Source organism: Lygodium microphyllum, chromosome 25 (genome assembly GCF_053477565.2).
Source record: "Lygodium microphyllum isolate KBCC chromosome 25, Lygodium_microphyllum_v1.1.10, whole genome shotgun sequence".
In the NCBI taxonomy this organism is placed as follows: Eukaryota; Viridiplantae; Streptophyta; class Polypodiopsida; order Schizaeales; family Lygodiaceae; genus Lygodium; species Lygodium microphyllum.
The window spans coordinates 21,799,333-21,822,251 of record NC_141159.1 but is presented as its reverse complement, the minus strand read 5'-3'; the positions used below and the strand labels follow the sequence as shown (position 1 = coordinate 21,822,251).

Genomic DNA, 22,919 nt, shown 5'->3' with positions numbered 1-22,919 from the left:
TCCCCTTATAGGTGGTAGGTAGAGTGGGTGGTGTCCCATGTGGGAGTTTCTTCAACGTGCAGAATGGGGGGGGTTTGGTTCTTGAAGAGGGTAGAAGGATGAGGAAATGGATGTCCTTTCTTGGAGGAGGATTTGTGTGGTTGACGGACCGGGGAAGACCTGCAGACTGGACCTTTTGTGCCCTTGGAGGAGTTTCAGGAGCGGTGCCTTTGGATATGGGACAAAAGACCAGTTGATGAGTTGGAGTGGGTTCCTAGAGAGTGGCTACGGCCGGCCACTGCAGTCATCAAGAAGCCTTTGAGGTTCTTAGAGTACAGAGTCAGGAGTGGTAGACATGTATTGATGTAGGAGGACTTGGATTGGGCACCTTCACGCATCAAATACTGGGTGGGGCATAGCATCACATATGCGTTCCATCATTGGACCTTTGAGTGCTTCTTGTGGGACAATTGGAGGCTGAGGAGGGTGTCATATTTCCTTTGGCTTTTGGCACATGGGGGTTTGGATGTGTTGGGAGTTGGTTGGCTTAGATGCAGTAGGATGGAGGTTGTAAGCACTGCCCATAGTAGCTCTTGGAAACTCCAAAGCACTGCCTTTGATCATGCGTGGTGCAATAGCTCATGTGGAGTGGAGCTTGTTGTATTCTCCGATGAGTGGCACCTAGCCTTGGTTGCATCTCATGGGCGGCTTTTTGCTGGTAGGCAGTTAGCCCATGGCCGTCACCTTTTGTATGAGGTCGAGATGCATGAGACAATCTTTCTCATGGAGGCTGGGTCTTGTGTAGTGGTCAACTTGGAGGCTTTACCAAGCCACCAAATATTGGATCCCACAGTAGAGCGCTTAGAGGTATGGGAGATCATAGGGAGTCTTATAGGATGGCACATTTGGAAGGCACACTGTCAAGTGGTCTTTGGAGGGGAGTGCCTTTCAGTATATGCGACTTTGGTAGAATTGTGGATCTCTATCATCCACTCCCTCTGGGGCCACTAGGACCAAGTGCATGGTGAGTCTCGTGCTGGCTAGGAGCTCCGTTTTCACTTTCTGCTCACTTGGGGCTGCCATGACCTATTCTTCACGATGCAAGAGGGTAGCCCTAGATGGCGATACATCACCCCTCCATGGCTTCTTGCCCACATCCCCCCCAAACTGCCTTGAGAGGCTTGTATACATCATGGACTTGTGATTTGCATAAGCTCCAGCTAGTGTGTTGAGCATGAACACTTCGTTGTAATTAGCCTTCTGAGTAATATAATTAGCCACATTTTACTTGAAAAAAAAGGTTTCCAAAAAATGTTACTCTTGAAATTTGTCATTAGCAGATAGGCATTGTCTCAAATTTTACAACAAGGGCATGGTGTTTTAATCACTCTACTTATTGAAATTTTTACTTAGTGGTTTCAATAAATTATCTCTACTAGGCTTACTATAATCCCATGATAAGGTGCACTCAATGATTATTCTAGTTCACTTGTCCAAATTGGTTTGTAATGTTATGAGGTCATAAAATTTCCTGACTCTTGGTGATTAAATTATTAACATGGTTTATTAAAATTTGATTTTTTCCTTTGAACTAATATAATTATAACATTGAGTCACATTTGTTATGAACGTGCCTTCCCAAGCTATCAAAGAGGATCATGGTTTGGTGCTTTTAGGGGCATGACTCACATAGTTCAAAATTCTCACTAATAGTGGATGTGTAAGAGTTGGGAGAAAAAAAGTCTTATGGGGAAAACCATATGACTTGCAATGGGGAAACTTTTCATCCACTATCTTTCTTTATAGTTAACTACTTGAGAATATGGCTCTAACTACTCAAAAGTGCTAGTTTTATCTTGAAGCTTGAGATTTTGACATTACATTTTTTACCAAAATGATATATTTACATGTCAAATCATTTCTTATTGACGAGTAACTATTTCTTCTAGGAGCCATTCTCAGGGCATGTAAGGAAAAAGGCCTTAAACATAGTGGTTTAACTAAGAAGGTTGCAAAGAGTCACATACTCAAGAGACACAAATTAAGGTGCAATCAAGATGTCTTGATTCATGTATAGCTCATGGAAACTCTATTACATCGAAAACTTTTGACCAGTATGTAAGCATGAACACTAACTTGGGACCATTGTCCAAAGTACTTTGAAACTATAGTTGAGTAAATGTCCTAATAGATGTTAACACTCTATTGTACATAGATCATATCCAATACTAAGTATCTCAAAATATATGCCCAATCCAAAGAAACATGACAAAAAGGAGAGGCCGTTGATCTTTGAGCGTAAGACCAAGAGTTAGCATACACTTATTCTAATGAAAGTGTATATGGGCCTCCATTTTTCACTTCAACCCTATTTTTTATTATTTTGAATAGAATTAAATAACCCACTAAATCAACTCCAAATCCCATAAAAAAGGATCTCCTGAATAGCTGAAGCCTTTACCTATTGTAGAGAGATAGATGCTTCAAGCTAGGACCCTAGATTGAATGAAAGAGGCTCTATAAACCTCTATGTACAGCAATATCCTGCTATATACCTCGTCAAGACCTTGAATATTCTAGTCAAAGAAGCCATAAAACTCCCCTTTGATGACTCAAATCCCTTTCTTCAATGTTATACTGTAACTAGTCCTGTTCTTGCTAGTTCAAGCTTGGAGAGCCTTGTAGAGAATGAACTAAATTAAATTCAGTAATCATATTGTGTTTAGAATAGCATATATCTCCTTAAAATTAGTCCCGAAACTCTCCTTGAAAGTGTATAAACAACACTTGATGAGGTCAAGAAGATTCAATCATTTCTTCTTCAGGGTTTCATGGATGCACGTTACCCTCTTTTGCTTCAATTCTTCCCTTTTCGAAGCAGCATGAGTAGCCCACATCACACATAAACTTCCTTCATCAAGCCTTCATACCAGGCCGAAGAGCAAGCACTCCATATATCCTTGATAAGAGCTCTTCTTTCCACAAGATCTTCTAATTGAAAGCTCCCCCTCTCAAGCAATAAACTTGTTCTCTATGTCATGTAATAACTCAGCTTGTCCATGCTGAAAATATGGCACAAAATCCCTTCCTTTTGCTGCTTTACATTTTTCATCCACAAAGGTCTTCCCATACTTCCACTCACTCAAGGACTTTAGTCCCTATTTTGAACCCCTTGAGCAATCTCTAAACCTTGTGACAACCTAGATATGACTTGTAGATAGTGCCACCTACAATCATGTTATAACGCATGTATAAACTCTGAAATACCTTGTAGTATCTATAACCAAAATGAGCCCTAATATCATGTTTATGTATAGTAACCTATATCTTGCTAATAAAAGCCAAAAGAACCTAGGAACAATATGTAATCCGTCAAATCTAGTTAGCTTTGTTTGAACTTTCCTTGCATGATGAAATCTTCAAGTCTTCAGTTTCTCCGCTGGCACCTCTCTCTGCAAGGATGGTGGTGGGAGTGGTACTGGCCTCTCTCTCTCTCTCTCTCTCTCTCTCTCTCTCTCTCTCTTACTTTGAGCTTTCTATCTCTCTCTATTTTTCTCTCTCGCTTTCGCTCCTTTATATAAACCTGTAAAATGCCACGCTCAGGTTTCGATGTTTTTTTTCCCTAGAACATCGTTGTTACTACCATCACTATACGCGTTGTTATTTGTACTAGAGCTATTAGCCTCCTTGCTATATGCATCATTATTAGCAATGTAAATAGTGATGCTAATAGTGATACAACCTAATTGCATTGAAAACAAACATTGCTATGGTAATACCATCTAATCATGTGAGAAATGATAGTTGCTATGCTTGTGTTTCCTTGTAGTGAAGAAAATATTCAATGAAAGCGATGCCACTTATGAAGGACTTGGCATCATGTTACTACCTTAGAACAATGCAACTATAACTTTGGAAAATCAACATTCATTGTAGCTCTCTATATAGCTCACCCTATCTTGACCTTGATCTCATTTATACATATATATAACGAACATGATTGAGCTTACACATACTAAGGGCAATGGTCTCGGTCCACACAACTCTTGCTTACTTGTTGTATGCCTCCCCGCTCTCCAACATGTACTCCTCCTAGTACCTGTTTGTATGCTTTTCACCTACCCATGCCTATCATGTGTTTGGGAAAGGGGGGGGGGGGGGAAATGCATGTGTATGTGTGTGCATGTGTGTATGGGTGGATTGAGTAGGAGTTGATCTCATTTATACATATATATAACGAACATGATTGAACTTACACATACTAAGGGCAATTGTCTCGGTCCACACAACTCTTGCTTACTTGTTGTATGCCTCCCCACTCTCCAACATGTACTCCTCCTAGTACTATTTGTATGCTTTTCACCTACCCATGCCTATCATGTGTTTGGGGGGGGGGGGGATGCATGTGTATGTGTGTGCATGTGTGTATGGGTGGATTGAGTAGGAGTTGATAAGTGGCATCCGCAAAGGTTTTGTAGGGGCTACAAGAGGTTAGCACTTGGCACCCCCACAAAAACTTTGCATCTATAAAATGTACTATAGATATAGATTATGGATGCAAAGCGTTCAACTTTATCCAAATTATGGCATTGTAGAGCCTTAGAAGCTATGTTAATGTCCCCTAGTAAAACCAATCTTAAGATTAAATTTGTTGATGTAGGCCTTGTCAAAGCTATCCAAAATCTAGAATGATCAGCATGATTTTCACTACCATCAAAGGCCTTACAAATCTACCTTAAGGTCCTCTGGTAATACCAAACTTGGAGTTGGATGTGTTAATAGGATGCTTGCAGGCACCCATATGGGTATGTAATTTGTATCTACATATTTGGTACAACATGTCCAAGAAGTCAAGTATGTAATTTGTATCTACATATTTGGTACAACATGTCCAAGAAGTCAAGTATATTATAAATGAGTATTATAGAGCTCTACAATCCATTTTACTTTTGAGCTATGCCTTCTCATTCCTCCAGTATTGGAAAGAAGCCGCTGCAAGATGTGAGAATGAGTTAAAACCCATGCAGGATGCTGTCAGGTATGGAAAAAACTTAAATTTTTAGGTTGTAGGTCTTCTTACGGAGTACACATTTAATCGCACCAACAAGAATAGTGCTTTGTTGCGATTTCAATGCTGCAGGCACTTGATGGGGGAAGATCTTGAAAGGTTGCAGTTACAAGAGATACAGGCACTAGAAAGCGAACTGGCAAAGGCCATAGACCATCTGAGATCAAGAAAGGTAAACACCACAACGGGTTAATGCTGTTTGCTTCAACAACCTCATACTAAGAAAAGTATATCTGGATTATATGTTGGGCAGATCAAAGTCTTGATGGAACAAATAAAGGAGCTTAAGGAGCAGGTGTGCGGAAATGTAGACTTGTTTTCAACAGACTCTTTGCATTTGTACAGAAAAACGTTTTTCCTGCTGTCATTTCCCCCATGTATAGACAATGGGCATGTAGACAAATGGACGAGTTGTGCACCTGCACTTAGACGTAGATTATAGACAGATTGTGGAGTGCAGTGACGTAACTTGTGACCATGTTTCAGGACCAATCGCTGGTACGAGAGAACGACATGCTCAAAGCTAAGGTAACGAATTGATTAGCTGGAATAGTCTGGATGTCCTTACTATGAGCATGTTATACGTCTGTCTGAGGATTGTCATATTGGACGTCTTTCTGAGGATTGTGATCGTTTTATAGGTCTCTCTGAGAGTTTGCGTATGTTTGTTGGTGAATGCAGCTGTTGGCGTTACAGGACAAGCAAAGCCCATCTTTGACGTTAAGCATCTACTAGAGAGAGAGAGAGAGAGAGAGAGAGAGAGAGGTCATAATCCTTAGGTCTCTCTGATCTGCCCATGTAACTGTGGCGTGTTACATGACGCAACATACCAATTTTCCCAAAGCTATGAAACTTCCTTGGATCCTGAGTTAAACTCACTGCCTACAGCAAGTCAGGGTGAATGACAATCTTCCTCAGGCTTATACGGACTCTATGGTTTGTCTTTAACATCTAACACTACTCGATGCGGGAGACCAATCATCCTTAAACTATGCCTGTAGTTCGACGTGCAGTTTCAAAGTCACTGCATGAAACCGTGTTTGCCCGCTGAAAAGTCCAAAGCACTCAAAAGCGTAAACACCTTTGACCTCCTTTACTTGTTAAATATTCCTGCTTCCGTAATCTCATCTCCTAATTAGCAAAGAGAAGTGTCCCAAGCCTGTGGCACAAGGGGAGGAACCCCAAAGCTCAAGCTCTCTCTCTCTCTCTCTCTCTCTCTCTCTCTCTCTCTCTCTCTTTGCAGGTGCACACCAAAAGGTAGTCAAAGAGGTAAGAAGGAAAACAAAAACTGTAGTTCTTAACAATTGGGGATATTAGGGAAAAGGATGATTGGTATAGGGAAGATTGGGCCTTTCTTAAGCCTAGCATTACCACAGACCATCATTGTCCTCTGTAAGTTATTGAGTATTACATTTGTATTGTCAATATATTACAAGGGGTTAGGAATACTGATATAAGATAGGTTGGGCCATTGACCTAGTACTAATATGAACCATCATTGCCATAGCTAGGATATTATGTTATTATTATGATTTTATTACAAGTTTACATGAATAGATCTATAAGAGAATTGCTAGGGAAAAAGGATAGGCAGGCTTTTAATAATGAGCTTATTAAGACTTATAATATTAGTACAATAGTGAACACAAATTAAATAATTATATTTAACCTACTCGTTCTAGAATAAAACACCTTTTTATTTTTTGATTTTAATATGAAATCATATTGTACTCAATTAGCATAGAAAACAAGTTATTCAAAATTAAAACACTACCAAGTAGGGTAAGACAAATAAATTATCATAGTGGATAGAGGACTTACCAAATAGGGCTAGTTGACTATGAATAGAGCTTCAAATCATCATCATCCAAGTACAAAAGGTGATATTGCTCCTATGGCTTTATAACTTCTTCCTTGAATATGTTCGAAGTAGCTAGTTGAAACTCAGTTAATAAAGAAACACATTGACATTATTGTAAAATAGGTAAAATTGAAATAACTTGTTTGATAACCATCAATATATCCATAGTACTTTTGTCTTTCTGTAAAGTCTCTATGTCATTGTTAGTCTATACACAAGATTGTGTATATGTGTCCAAGCTTCCATCTTGGAACCTAATTCACTTGTGTAACAGTCAGTCATGTCAGTGTCTTCATGAACTCACTCTCTTTTCCAACCTCAATAGCTTCCGCCTCAAGCCATGTTCTAGATTCATGTTTTTACATGGCATCAGAGCCATGGTGAGTATGGCATATATAAGTTTAGATCAGTAACCTCCCCTTCCAACCTCTCTCCAACTCTGCTCAGCTCAAGTTCCCAACCAATGAGTTCATTTCCTTACTCTATCTTCACCAACCTTCCATGACAGCCATAGCCAGGCAGTACCAACCTTGCTTGGAGTCCTTACATCTCCATAGCCAATCCATATCAGCTCACGATTTCTTTTGGCGACTTGTTTCTCTCCTCAAGGTATTGGTTCTTGGCACCTCAGAGTGCATTATTGGCCATTATATGCTTCAGCATTGTTGAAATTTTGTCACGCTATCCAAAACTACACTCGTGTTGATTGTACGCTCTGATCTCTCTCCATGCAATGCGATGTTGATTGCCATCATTGACCATTGATGGCCCATGAAGTAAGCTTCATTTTTTTTATAAAAAAATTTAGAAATGATGCACTACAACTCTTGCAATCTATGAAAAACCTGGTTGTCCTACAAATCCTAATTGTGATTGCTATAACCAAGAACTCAAAGCTTTATCTTTCCATTATTTTCTCTCTTGATACTCAAACCAAGCCTTGGTCACTCTAATCCACTGACTCTTCGACAATTCGCTTCAAAGGGGTCGGGTTTCACACCTGGTAGACTTGCATCTAGCTCATCCTAATGAAGAAGTCTTTGGACCATGACCAGTGCCAAAGAAAAAAAGCCTCGTGATGCAGACCTTGCAATCACTTGGCAAAAGAATGATGATAAGGCTCATGCCATTATCAAATTGGTGCTAGATGACAATTATATCCACCATGTGGATAACTGTGATACTTCACATATGATACATGGAAGAGACTTGACACTTTATTTGGTGCAAAGTCTAAGTCATCAAAGTGTGGTCTATTGATTGAATTTTTTCGGTTTGAAATGAAGTCCAACACATCACTTGCCACACATTTAAATTACATGGAAGGACTTCTAACTTAGCTTTGCCGGAAACAACATTAAAATGGAAGAAGATGTTTGTATTGGTGTTCTGCTCAAAAGTTTGTATCTTGAATATAATAATGTGTCAACAACTCTAATCAATATGCCAAACTTGAGCTTATTGATATCCAGGCATCATTGCTAGAGGAGGAAAAGAAGTTAAAAACTAAGGAAGAACCAAGCACCTCTAGAGGTGAATAAGCATTATATATTGGTAATAGATATAAAGGCAAGAAGGACCAGCATTTCTGTGACTTTTGCAAAAGGACCAAACACACTGAGAAGTTCTGCCACGCCAGAAAGAGGTCCCAAAAGGCCTATCTAGTTGCTGTTAAAGAAGAAGAAAAACATGGAGCAAAAGAAGAAGAAAAAGAAGAAGAAGAAGAAAACCGCAAATCTCATTAGTCCTTCTATTCGGATAGACTCTTTTAGCCTTGTATTGTCCAGTCCTAATGCTTCGGACATAAACTTATAAACTCCTCATGTAGCCTTGTACTACAGCCTTTGTACACTTTGTGAGAACCTTGTTATAGCCTTTGGATATCCACCATGTTTGTGGTACCCACACTTAGCCTCTTTTTTGCGATAGCTTGTGGTGTTTTTCCATGTCTATGGTGTGCTCACACTTTGCAGGTGTTTCTTTCACTAAAGCCTTTATACGATATGTACTTCTGGTTGTGATTGAGGAGGGGTGTTGAGATGTTTGCAATCACACCTACTTCAATCTCTTTGGAAGGAGTAGTGAGGGCTCAGGACTAGAATCCCATAAGCACAGTAAGAGAAGTGATACCATCCAGTTTCCTATAAAGCATTGTCCTCGCTATCTTTTTTAATTTAATGTCCTAGTACTTTTGTCTTTCAGTAAAGTCTCTGTGTCATTGTCAGTCTATACACAAGGTTGTGTTTATGAGTCCAAGCTCCCATCTTGGAGCCTAATTCACTTGTGTAACAGTGAGTCATGTCAGTGTCTTCATGAACTTTCGAAGTAATTTAACTTTCGAAATAAAAAAGTCCATGTTCATACATGAGTTGAATGATAAAATATAAACTAAAATTATCATATCGTTCATGATATAAATATTGTATAATATTAATAGCAATTTGTAAAATAGCTGGAGTATTATAATAACCTTAAGCAATGGGATATTTTTTTGCTTTACATTAAATTGCTACTAGAAAATAAAAAACTACTTATGCAAGACTTGATAGGGACTAGCAAAAAATCAAATTAAAGAAAGGGTTTTCAATATAGGGTTTATTGGCTATGAATAATATCAAATATAGCTATCAAAACACTATATGAGAGAATTTAGGAATTCTCATATAATTTGGAAATTTTCAATGTACTTAATATTTGGCCACGCGATTAAATCTTGTTCCCTTCTTTGAAAGTGGAGTCTACCCTAATTACTATATAGATTGTCTTTCCAAGTCCCACTTTGAAGCATGGATTAAGATTAAATCTTTAGCCCTTATTTAAAAGTGGCACTTGGAAGATTTCCAAATTCTCTAATACGGTGTTTCAACCATCATTGTCAATTTATAAAATAGTTGGATTATTATAATTGTCTAAAGTAATGGTATATTTTTTTGCTTTACATCGAATTGCTACTAGAAAATAAGAATTAAGCTATATGAGACTTGATGGGACTAAAAATAAATCAAATTAGAAAAATGACTTTATATATTTACAAGTATAATGTCATATAATAATAAATACTAGAGCTAGAATTGCATGACTTAGCATAAAGTTAATGGGGCTTAAGATAATATAGACTATAGTTAGACAAGTTAAAAAAGAAAATGATAGCCATCATTACAATATCATTATCTCTACTTATGTGTAAAAAGTGTCCTAGTCTTTAAATATTAAAATAAGTTTTAAGTAATAGCTTTGAAAAATGACAATAGGATAGGGAAAGTGAGATGCATGAAAAGAGAAAAATATAAGAAAAAAAGGAGAATTGAAGGTATGTACCATATGAAAGAGTTATTGAAGTATTTCTTTAAAATACTCAAAGGCATATGTGTCCAAGCTCAGCGCCTTCTTTTATTTTCAAAGATCTTGGCACCAAGTGAGTGATAAGTTTGAATTTTTTGTAGGTGTCCTTATATTTTCTTTGTTAGCATGCTAACTTTCTTGAATAAATGGTACAATTTCCTTAAGTGTGAGGAGACTTTCATGCTCAACTCCAAATTTTTTAAATGTGATATGGTCCACATCTAAATCCATCAAAGCTTAATGTTAAAATTATTGTAGATAAATATTTTCAAAGAGGATTATTTTCAAAAAAGAAATTTCTTAAGAAAAAAGTAGATCACTTTTATTCGGTAAATGTGGAAGCATTTACAAATAGTGGTTCTTGTATAAGGCTAAAACTTCACATCCCAAAGTTATGTTCACCTTACATGATTCTAAGAGAAGGTTCATATGGAGAAAATAAAATGTTTAACATGTACCCATCAAGATGCACTACAAGGGTACACACATATAGCGACGCTAAGTAGCGACATTTTTCTTTTGGCATCGGTATTAGCATCGCTATCTGCGTCGCTAAAAACATCGCTATTAGCGTCGCTATTTAGTGATGCAAATAGCAACGTTTTTAGCGACGACTTACTGCGGTAACATTTCGCCGAAACCCGAACGTTTCTTTCAAATGAGCACGCGAAGGCAGAGAGAAAGAGAAAGGAAGGTGAGCAAGAGAGGAAGGTGAGCAAGGAAGCAAGTCGTGAGCTGCACGTGAGGAGAGGAGCGTCGCCCGCACGAAGAGGTCGTTGAATAAGAAGAAAGCACGACGGTATGTCCTATTTTGGTTTCTTTACAATCTTTGTTTTGCTTTGCAATGTAGGTTAGAAAGTGTTTGTTTCTCTTTGATCTTTGTGTTGCTTTGTGTTGCTTTGCAATGTAGGTTAGGAAGTGTTGAAAGAGAGAGAAATGGAAGCGAGTGTTTTCAAATTTTTTCTTGTGTTGGTTTTTATTCTTTGCAATGTAGGTACGAAAATGTATGTGTGTGAGCATAGTTTAGAGCCGAACTCAAAGAGATAGGTATGAAAATTTAAAAAAAAAGACCTAAAATATATATAGTGGAGTGATCCTCATATACAATATAGAATTGTTATTAAATTATCATTCCATTACATCGCAGTCAAGATGTCTAGCACTCACGACCAAAATGGTGGTGATTGTGAGGCTTGGCTCAATCAATGTGTCCCCTGTCCATGCACACAATGCAAATTGGCCATTCGTCAGAAACGTCGTTTGTCCATAGAGCATGTGCAACCGCGGTATGGAGAGTTTCGAGTTGAGATAATCGACCAAGCAGTCTTGAATTATGAGATTGCGGTAAGTTCTTTTTTATTACGTACTATATGACATGTGATTGATTTAAGTATAACAGTTTGGGGTTATCATAGAAGTTAGCTCCTTAACGTTCTTTACAGGTTCAGGGCCATGTCAATACATTGTAGTCCGCAGATCTCTTGCATCCAGTAAGACGGGTTCGTCCGCGCTCTATACAAATGCCATCCAAGATAACTAACTGTCTCATAGAAGGTGATAACTCTCAACCCCCTTCTATGGGTGAGAATGCTGGAGACATGGACGATCCTCCTGCTTTTTTGGAGCTCCAGTTAGAGAACATGATCGAATCATTGTTTCAACGGACTCGGCATCCCAAGATCCTTTAATTGTGGAGGCTGCCATTCCATTGTATGATGGGAGTCCGGTATCTCGTTTGAAGACACTTCTTGCATTGTTGAGCATACAAACAAAGTATGGATAGAGCGATGCGAGTGTGACAGAGCTATTCACGTATATTATGATGTGTATGATTCTTTATTGAAAGCCATTAAATTGTGCTATGTAGTACTCTAATAACATCTTCATTGCAATTTGTAGAACGTTGAAATCTTACATTTTGGCTACCCAAAACACGATGCCCGAGTCTCGTGATGATGCAAGACAAGTACTGCGAAAGATAGGCATGGATTATAATTGCATTCATGCTTGCCCCAATGATTGTGTTCTCTTTCGGGGGAGAGTTTGAATTGTTGGCCACATGTTCGAAGTGTGGTGTGGATAGGTATCGAAATGACTTGCAAGAACAGATTGTTACGCAGAAGGTTTTGAGGCACTTTCCGCTGATACCGCGTGTTCGTCACATTTTTCGGACCAAGAGTTTTGCAAATTTGACTACATGGCATGTGGAAAATCGATCCACTGATGGTGTACATCGTACACCAGTTGACTCAAAAGCATGGTGTCACATTGACGAGACTTTCCTTGACTTTGCAAAGGAGGCGAGGAATCTACGATTTGGTCTTGCCATGGATGGGGTAAATCCTTTTGGTTTACGTTCCACCTCCTATAGTGTATGGCCCGTGGTCCTTGTTAACTGCAATATACCACCATGGCTTTCCACCAAGAAAGGACACCTTTTGCTTAGCTTGCTTGTGCCTGGACAATACAAAGTCAAGAATATGGATGACTACCTTTCTCCACTGATCGATGAGCTAAAGGAGCTTTGGGAGGGAACTATAGTGGAGGACATGAGCAAACATATTGGTAGGCGATCCGCAACTATAAGGGCAATTCTTATGTGGACTATGCATGACTTTCCAGGTTATGGATAATGCTCTGGTAAAGCGTGTTTTCTTATTTTGCTAGTTTTCTTTGAGCGATGGTGTTATGACATGCCTCATTTTACATGTGTGTTCTGCAGGGCTAGTCACGTCATGTTACCATGCATGTCCTCTGTGTGTACCAAGGTTGGATTCTCGTATGTCAAAATCTATGAAGAAGATAGTATTTGAGGGACATCGGGATTTTTGCCAGAGGGTCATGTCATGAGAAGGATTTCTTGGTTGCTCTCCTATGAGAATGAACGCACTGAGCTGGTTTCATCGCAGGATGGTGCACTAAGACTCGCTTCCCATTGGAATGCGATGCTTCTCAAATTTCTATGAGCTGACTTATTGTAAAAAACTAAAAATTAACCACCTTTTAGATTCCATGCACATTTTTAAGAATGTGGGTAGCTTGGTATGGGACCACCTCACTGGACAGCGAGACACACTAGGAGCGAGGATGGATTTGAAAGCAGTGGGAAAGATGGAACCATATTGGCCTGTAAGTGGCGTCGACGGTTGAGTGCAATTGCCACGTGCTCCTTGGGTTTTGTCTGGCAATGAAGTGCGACGAGTAAAGGAAAACATGAAGTCCTTTCCCACGCTGACTGGCCTAATGCATTCTCTTAAGACAGCATTCACAAAGGATGACCAACTGACAGGACTCAAATCCCATGATTGGCATAAGATGTGTCAGGTATGTACGGTATGAGGCTGCGTATGGCATGATTCTGCATATTACATTTCAGAATCTCCGTTTGTTTATACATAATATTAATTACATGGTTTTCACAGTTCTATTGCCGATGGCAATCGTCGGGTCTCTGACATTAGAGGTACGGACATCCATTTACAAATTGTCCAAGTTGGTTCAGTTTGTCTCCTTAAAAGAGATTCACACATCATCGATTGAATCTGCGAAATGCATGGTAGTAGATACTACTTGTCTTTTGGAGAAGTATCTTCCCACTAGCATGCTCACGATACAAACCCATATTCTAGTGCATATTGTAGATGAATTGCAGGTTGCAGGTCCAGTCCATAGTCGATGGATGTTTTTCCTTGAACGGTTCATGAAAACCTTAAAGGGATTTGTGTGACAACGGGCTCGTCCTGAGGCTAGCATGGCTGAAGGTTGGTTAGTGTCGAAGGCCTTGGTGTACATTTCTGAGTGGTTGTCCACTGTGGACCGGGACAAATGCTTGATATGGTCACTTAAGGAGGATGATCGTCTGAATGGAGATGTCCTAGTGGAAAACGGAATAGAGAAGAAGATTGATGCATCCATGGAGTCCAAGGTGAACCGATTTTGTATGCTACATAGCGCTATGATAGAGAAGTGGCTGCAATGGTATGAGGATGCTCGAGCTGAGTGAGAGTCTACAAGATCTGACTTTCGACGGAGTACGTGGCAACGGCCCATTTGATATCCGAAGGGCTTAGAGGAGATGCCTCTACTCATGTCCACTAGATGGCTACATGAGGCCCTAACCAAAGCATCTCAAGATGGAGAAACAGTTACTCAAGAAGAGTGGGACTTCTCACGTGGATGCAATCCCAAGAAATTACAATCTATACTGCAAATCACAACTAATATACTTGTTCTTCTTCCAGTATAAGGTCCATAGTGCAGCATGGTCACGTGGACGACATTTGAGAGTACAGCACATCGACAAGTTACGCTCGACAATGGAATGTGGAGTGATGGCAATGTTTGAGCAGGAAAGCCGACGACATGCCACAGATCCAAACCATGTAGTTGCAGAGATGGAGTATTTCGGATGTTTACAGAGTATCCTTGCAGTTGACTATTGAAGTTTCTCCGTGACCATATTTGATGTGCAATGGTTCAAAGTTACTCTCGAAGGAGCAGGTGCAACTATTCGGTGAGGGCCAAGTGGCTTTGTTGAGATTGACTCAACGAAGAAGTGGACCGATTTGAGTGATACATTTGTTTTGCCAAATCACTGTGAGCAGGTAAGAGTCCCTAATACTTGACGCGTTTTAGAAATCTCAAAGTGGACTTTTATACTAATCATAATATGGATCAGGTCGTCTTTTTTCCTAATTCGCAACAACCTCAATGGTGGTATGTCATTCCCATGACATCTAGGAGTATCCCCGTGTTTGCTAGAAGCCCTGTACCGATCGTAGAAGAGACACCTTTAATAACGGCAATGACAAAAGGCATACAAGAAACTAGGATGAACCGCCTGGAGGACCAAGATATCTCACCTACGGAGATAGAGGAGATAGAGGATGGGTTTTTTGAAAATGAAGCAGAGTCCTCATTTTGTGGAGAATTTTGTATAGATCTCTCGGTGTATACTAAGCTATGTCAAGATGAGATTGTGGAACCCTAAAAAAAAGTGACTCAATCAAAACGTTCCTCCCACTACAGCAATGCCACTTTTTGTAAATCAGTTAGACAGTTTGTATGTTTTTGGAGTATGGTGTTTTGTATTATCTATTTTTTAAAAAAAATTAAAATGAAGTCTTGCAAATTAAGTCTTAGTTTTATTATGTCTTGCAATTAATTATCCAATTGACTTATTTTTCCTTGTATGTGTATGTTTAAGATTTGGGCACGGATGGCAGGATGAGTCGGGATTTTACAGATGACGATATTGACACGAAGCTAGCGCGTTTCTCACTGGAGCAGCTAGCACGGGTCAAAGATAGAGCCGATGCATAGCTTTCCCGTTCCACCTCAGCACAATCATGCTTCGGTCTCCAGTAGACGCAGTCGCAGGTCTCGCTTTGCTTCAGAGTCACATAGTCGAGGAGGAGATAGCTCCTGTTCTGGGGATATAGATGCAGTCTCTCCCATTGGCACTGCCACCAAGGAGTCGACACCATCTTTCATTGGCGGTGGCGGGCAGATGTCTATTGCTCCCACTCCTTCACGTACCCCATCGATGACTCCCAGGGCCGACAAGAAGTACACGAAACCCACTCCTGCAGGTACGTATTTTCGCATCCTTTTTCAAAGTAGCACTTATCAATTTTGCAAGTTGTGTTTGATACATTTGTATTAATGTCATGAAAGTACCCGTTTGCAAAATCTTGCAGGTTACTCGTATCTCATAGGTAAGGCCTCTGGCCATTTATACATGAATGATGATGGAAAAGCTGTCATCTCTAGGATGCATGAGTTGTGCTAACAAGTATTTTGGCACAACATTACAAACAAGTGGAAGGAGATCCCAGATGCCAGCAAGGAGTACATAATTGATACATTGTATCGAGAGTTCCCTCAGCCCTGTAGCAATGATAGATTTTTGAGAGGGTGGATGATGACGTGTATGCGTGACTATCAGTCACATAGGCGATCTGATGCGCGGGAAGCAGTCAAGCATGGCAAATCGAAGCCGGAGTGGGTGGATACAGAGAACTGGAGTAATCTCCAGGATGAGGCGACATCCACTCCAGATAAGTGGAAGCAGCAGAAGGACGCAGCAAAGGTGTGCTTGGACGCAGGATCGGTGCATCACCTTGGTAGCGACGGCTACGGAACATTCCTGGCAGATTTCGTAAGTATTAATAGGGTAGAGTACTCTAATTTAATGACATCCATGTTGATGTATGTATTTCAAACATGAATCTCAAGTTTTTTTTTTCAATGTTTGTGTGCCACAGGAAGGTTTTACGAATCGCGACCCGACTGCATTAGAGGTGACATACGGGGAGAAGTATGGCTTGAGTGCACTGATCGAGAAGCTCTATGCTTACGGAGGATCGGTAAGTAGTAATAAATATCATTCCTAATTTGAGAAATCTATCATTATATGTCACTTTGTATTTGGTACTCACAATTATATATGTATTTGCTGTTGCAGACTCCCTTCGATATGCCACTACAGTGAGAGGAGTTGTCTAATGCAGATGAGTCATAGAGAGTAGATTAGGCTACATAGGATTACTCCCCATCTTGTATTATGTAAGGTCTTATGGCCTCTATCCTTCATATGTAATAGCAAAGTTTATATGATTTGGACTTCTATGTTGTAGCATGACTCCATATTTGCTTTGTTGCAATAGCACTTCTCAATTTAACTTCTGTTATTTTCTTTATCAATGCAGTGCACATTTGTGTTAATTAATGTCATGAAAGTACTTGTTTGCAAAGTCTTGTCATTATTTGGGATCAATTGTCTAACTTTTTTGACAGCAGGAATTGTCTCTTAGCCCTGTGTGGCTCTAAATGTGGCAGGGCTTCATCTGCAGCTCTGCCACAAAAAAATTTTATTCTCTGCAACCGTCGGTATCAGCGTCGGAAAATAATTATGCAATCGTCTATATTAGCGTCGGAAATTCCTCTGTAACCGTCGCTATTTTCGTCGCTAAATTTTTCGGTATTAGCGTCGCTATTACCGACGAAATTAGCGAGGAAAATAGCAACGATTTTGTAGTGACGCTAATACCGAAGCTAATAGCAACGATGGGGATATTTTTTATATATAAAGAAAACGTCGTTATAAGTTTTAAGTAGCAGCTTTGAAAAATGATAATAGGATAGGGAAAGTGAGATGCATGAAAAGAGAAAAATGTAAGAAAAAAAGGAGAATTGAAGGTATGTATCATATGAAACAGTTATTGAAGTATTTCTTTAAAATACTCAAAGGCATATGTGTCCAAGCTCAGTATCACCTCCTTTTATTTTCAAAGATCTTGGTACCAAGTGAATGATAAGTTTGAATTTTTTGTAGGTGTCCTCATATTTTATTTGTTAGCATGCTAACTTTCTTGTATAAATGGTACAATTTCCTTAAGTGTGAGGAGACTTTCATGCTCAACTCCAAGTTTTTAAATGTGATATGGCCCACATCTAAATCCATCAAAGCCTAATGTTAAAATTATTGTAGATAAATATCTTCAAAGAGGACTATTTCTTTAAAAAAAAATCTTAAGAAAAAAGTAGATCACTTTTATTCGGTAAATGTGGAAGCATTTACAAATAGTGGTTCTTGTATAAGACTAAAACTTCACATCCCAAAGTTATGTTCACCTTACATGATTCTAAGAGAAGGTTCATATGGAGAAAATAAAATGTTATAACATGTACCTATCAAGATGTGCATGAGCTGAGAAGTGGAATAAGAGAAACTATAAAGAAGAGAGAAGTTTCTAATTTGGGAAAGTAAAAATTATATTATTAGGTATTTAAAAACCTTAATGGCCATTAAGAATAAATTCATCGAGGTTGTTGGGAGAAATGGAAGATTATACAAAAAGGGGGTATCCCAAGACATACAAGTAAGAGGATGGTCCTAGGAAAAGGGACTTATTATCTATTCCTAAAATTCAGTTGGAAGCTAATCTTAAATCATGAACTAGACATATGCTACAATAATAGTATAGTACACAAGATGTTTCTTACATTATTGAATTGAAATGAATTATTTATTAGGAGTGTTACTATCGTTCCCAAGAATACTAAGCTAAGTAGCCATACACCAATGGAATTGCAATAATATTTAGAAAATTATATATGCATGTGTTCTTTTAAAGCATGCACAGTGTTACTTTGGTATTAGGCCATATCATATCATATGTTAGATCGAACTTGATATAAACAAGGTTGAAATTTTAAAAATTGTCATGTAAATTATTGAGCTTAAAGTTTATATTTGATATTGTACTTATAGTTGTTAGAAAATTTCAATCATAAATTAGTTTTCAAAGCCCAAGTTTGAGAATAGAGTAACAACCATGGTTTCTTGTATTAGGAAAAAAATGTACTTAGAGAATACTATCCTTGTAGAAAATTAAAACCAATAGGTAGATATCATAAAAATCATGAAGCTCAAAGTTTGATATCTAATAAGGAAAATAAAAGTTTAGTAGAGTAAATTTTGTCTTATATAGATTCAAAATATACACAATCGAAGAGGGAAAAAGGGTTTAGAGCTGTTAGTTACCCTAATAAGTGACGGCCTCCTTGACAAATGGTGGCTGTTCATGCAAGCAATCATTGTGGCGAAGAGACATGTTGATGAAGGTGGTGTAGGAGAGAAGCCAAGCAAGAAAGCTTCACGGAATGACAAAGCCATGGATATGGATTGTCTGGCTATTTTTACTAAGCATCCTAAGCTTGATATATGCAAAGACTTGGAGAAACAAATGTATCAAAATATCCAAAACTTCACTACTAGGTACTGCACGGTGGTTAAAGAGAAGGGGGACCAAGGTTTTACAAGCTCTAATTACTCTCTCACTCTAGAGAGTTAGGAAGAGATATGCCAACTTCACATCCTATGGTCTATTCTTCTACTGCATGGGGAAGGTACCATGAGAGAGAAAGTTTGTAAGATGGTTCATGCAAACATACCATGGGAGGGTAATGTTGCAGCAAAACAAATTTGTGGGGAACGGATTTTGCTTTGCACTAGTTAATACACAATAGGAGCATGAATGGATTATCACTTCCACAATTGAATTCAGAGTAAACTACATCTATGCACTACCATGGACATCCTATTTTAACCCAGATGACTCTCTCCTATAGAAGGCCCCTATATGGGCTCCTACCTTGGATTGCCAAAATTTCTTGATAAAGATATCAACACATCAGCATTGAGGTGAGAACTATATGTGCTAGAAACAACTAATGAGGTCATCAAAGTAGATAAGAAGTAGCAGCTTGCATATTGTGGGGGACAAGCAAAAAGAAGTCTTGGACTTCTTGGAGAGGTTTGATCCGCATGGCATTAAGGCATGTGTTGAGGTCAAGTTCAACAAATTTCCTAATGCATACTAAGTATGCCACCAAATTGGACATTTTGCAAGACATTGCAAACAAAGAAAACCTCCAAAAGGTGACCCTAATGGGAAAATGGGAAGCCAAAGGAGGAGGGATTCTCTAAGGCGATAGAGGAATAAGAGCATGATAAGAAAGGCGAGGGGAAAGAGGTGCCACAGAAGGAGATTAAGTACACACAAGCTTAAAAATAGACCCTTGATAAAAAGAGGCAAAAGATTGACAAGGAAAAGGAGCCTCTCAAGGAGAAGCCCAAATTTCTAGGGTTGGGTGACAAGGAGATAAGCAATGGCTTAGCAAGACAAAAAATGTAAGAAACATATCACTTAAGAAGCAAGCATGAAAGCCCGTGGTGGATAGAAATTTCTATGTCCCTTTGGGAGAGGACAACAAGGAATTTAAGGATGTTTACTCTGATACATTTTATGGCCACCAATTCAGGTAAGCTAAATATAATTGCATGGAACATCTGGGGACTTTTCTCAGATAGAAGGAATACTGCATGTAGACATATGCTAAGGAGAAAAAAGCCCGACATCCTAGCACTAAGACCTAAGGATGTAAAGGGATTGAAGATGTTTGAATACGAGATCTTGATAATAGAATGGGAAAGAGGCAAAGAGGGCACATTAATGTTACTAAAGTAAGGAATACAATGACAAATCCTAAGGAAAGAGGCAAATGATACAATGATTTGTTGGAGCTATATATAACTCACCCTATCTAAACTAGGTCTCACCTATGTATACGTAGATTGTGATCAATATGATATAATCTTTGGGAGTGTATATGGTGTGTCTCTTCTCTCTCTCTCCCTCTCGCATCTCTACATATCTTCTCTCTCTATGTCTCACTATGGTATCACAGCTATCATGATCAACTACAACCATTTCCTAAGACAATCAAGAAGTATATCTATATTGTATCTTTTATATCTTGATTTATGTTCTTTTTTGCTTAAATTGGAAGTATTGTAAATGTTATGAGCATCTTATGTTATGAGTTTTAAGTATAGAAAAAGTTCACTCGATCATCATTAATCATCATTTAGATTATAGATATGTTGAATTGTAGGCATGCCTTGCTTGGACACCCTAAAATTTTCTATTTCAAAACTCTTAAGAAAATGCCTTTCTCAAGAGAACCAATTTTATTGATGTGCTAGGACTCACAAGCTTTCTTCTTGGAAAATCCTTCTCAATTCGGAGTTATGGCCAGTTCAAGTAAATGATACTTTTAACAAGAAAACAAATAGGATAATAGCTTTTCATGCAAACTTCTACGACATAGGTTTTTTCACAATGACTCATTCTTGGATTTCTGCATTTTTTTCAAAATTAGCCAGATCATGACCTATTCTTGGTCAAAAAGTAAAGCGATAACATTTTGAGAGTTGTTCATTTGGGCTAATTTTTTCTCTCATGTTTTGTCTATTTTTTGTCACTTTATTCTTTCCTACATTTCATCTAGCTTGGGTTTCTTTCTTGGAGTATGCTTTTTGAACTAAATGTCTTTCTTTACAGCATAGCTTTTGTGTACGACTTGTTGTGCTACACTTTTGTTATCATTTCGTATATGGTGTGAAAATTCTATGATCTCATATTAAACATATTCTCTCAACCATCTATGTGAAATTCTATAATCATCAACGAATTTCCTTCTAGACAACATTCCATCCCTCACTTTCAAGGACAAGGATTCCTTGGGTGGAAAGTAAAGATGTTGCTCATTCTTGAAGGCGATGACTTGAATGATATCATTCTTGGTAATTATGAATGTCCACCTCAACCAATTTATCAAGCTCATGATAATACCCTTGTAACTAAAGGACCTATCTTTGAAGAATAGCAAACTGTTTATAATGAGTTGGTCAGACACAACAAAGCAACTTGTTGATATATTTGATGTATGTAATCTTTCAACCTCACAAGCTATATGGAAGTATTTGATAGAAAAATTTAAGAAGAAATCAATTGCATAAATAATTTATCTTCATAGTCAACTCATTAAGTTACAATACAACATCACAACTTCTATGACAACACATATCGACTCATTCAAGAACATTATCAACTTGCTTGTTGTTGGTGGTGATACCATTCCATGAAAGAAAATGGTAACATAGCTTCTTGACACTACAGAAAGGATCCTGCTTATGATAATATTGTTACCATATTATCTAACAAAGATGGGATCAATTTTTATCAAGCTTGTATATCTTTGATTGAATATTCACAATGACATGAATCATGACATACAAATCAAGAAATAGGTATGATCTCACAAGAGGACATATAGTCAGAAAAATTGACCAAGCTTTACTTCCTTGAAGGCATCCCTTTCCATGCTATACATATAGAAGTCGTCATGTGCTAACTTCTCTCATCTCAAGTTTTCTAATAGAAATTGTTCTTATTGCAATAGAAATGATCACACTACAAATGATTGCTAGGAAAAACAATATGATGAAGAACATGGTATTACAAATAAACAACCATGTTTATCCAGAGATTATTCTCATTGTGACTACTACAAAAAGAGTGATCATCCAACCCATCTATGTTTCAAGAGACGTTTTGTTTCAAATCGTAGTAGAGCATATGCTGCTACACATGACAATACTACTAAAGAAGCAAATTGTGTGAGTTATTCTATCTGTCCAAAAATAATACTTCATTTTCGTGATGGGTCTCCTTTTACATGTGATTCTCGTGCTATAGGAAACACGACATATCATTTCAATGGTTATATAATTATCATTCTACTCTTGTTAAGAAATTGGTTTATCTTGCTGATGACACAACTTGCCAAGTCACACTACAAGGATTTAAACGTATAGCAATGGCGCGTAGCGACGCATGTAACGGCGTCGCTAGTGACGTAAATAGCGACGCCCCACAGGGAAAAAAAGAGGCCGAAACCCGAGCGTGGGTTCATTTCGTGCATTTTCATTAAACATTTCGAGAGGGAGAGCGAGAGAGAGAGCGACTGTCTTGCATAGGGTGAGAGAGGGAGAGGAAGAAGGCTTGCCGCCGCCACCGTCGCGGCCACCATTCGCAAAGGAGAGGAGGAGCCTTCATCGCGAAGAGGAGCCGCCAAACCCTCGCCATATCTCATCGGTGAGTCCATTTTCTCCTTCTTTTGCTTGTTTAGGGTTTAATTCTCTCCTTCTTTTGCTTGTTTAGGAGAGGAAATGAGAGAGAAAGAGATGGAGAGGGAGAGGGAGGGAGAGAAAGAGAAAGAAAAAGAGAAAGAGAGGGAGAGGGAGGGGGAGGAAATGAG

At 38.6% G+C, this 22,919-nt stretch overlaps 1 protein-coding gene and 1 pseudogene across 1 annotated transcript in view; both read left to right on the top strand.

Annotated features, from left to right (window-relative positions):
- LOC148013967 (MADS-box transcription factor 23-like) overlaps positions 1-6,164 on the top strand; it is a 35,407-nt gene extending 29,243 nt beyond the window's left edge. Inside the window, exons 3-7 of the mRNA XM_087666864.1 lie at positions 4,956-5,017; positions 5,120-5,219; positions 5,301-5,342; positions 5,534-5,575; positions 5,729-6,164. Coding sequence (XP_087522990.1) covers positions 4,956-5,017; positions 5,120-5,219; positions 5,301-5,342; positions 5,534-5,575; positions 5,729-5,782 — 300 coding nt within the window. The 3' untranslated portion in view covers positions 5,783-6,164. The remainder of the gene's footprint in view (positions 1-4,955; positions 5,018-5,119; positions 5,220-5,300; positions 5,343-5,533; positions 5,576-5,728) is intronic.
- A 4,672-nt stretch (positions 6,165-10,836) lies between these two features.
- LOC148013966 (uncharacterized) lies at positions 10,837-13,977 on the top strand (annotated as a pseudogene).
- Positions 13,978-22,919: the final 8,942 nt, after the last annotated feature.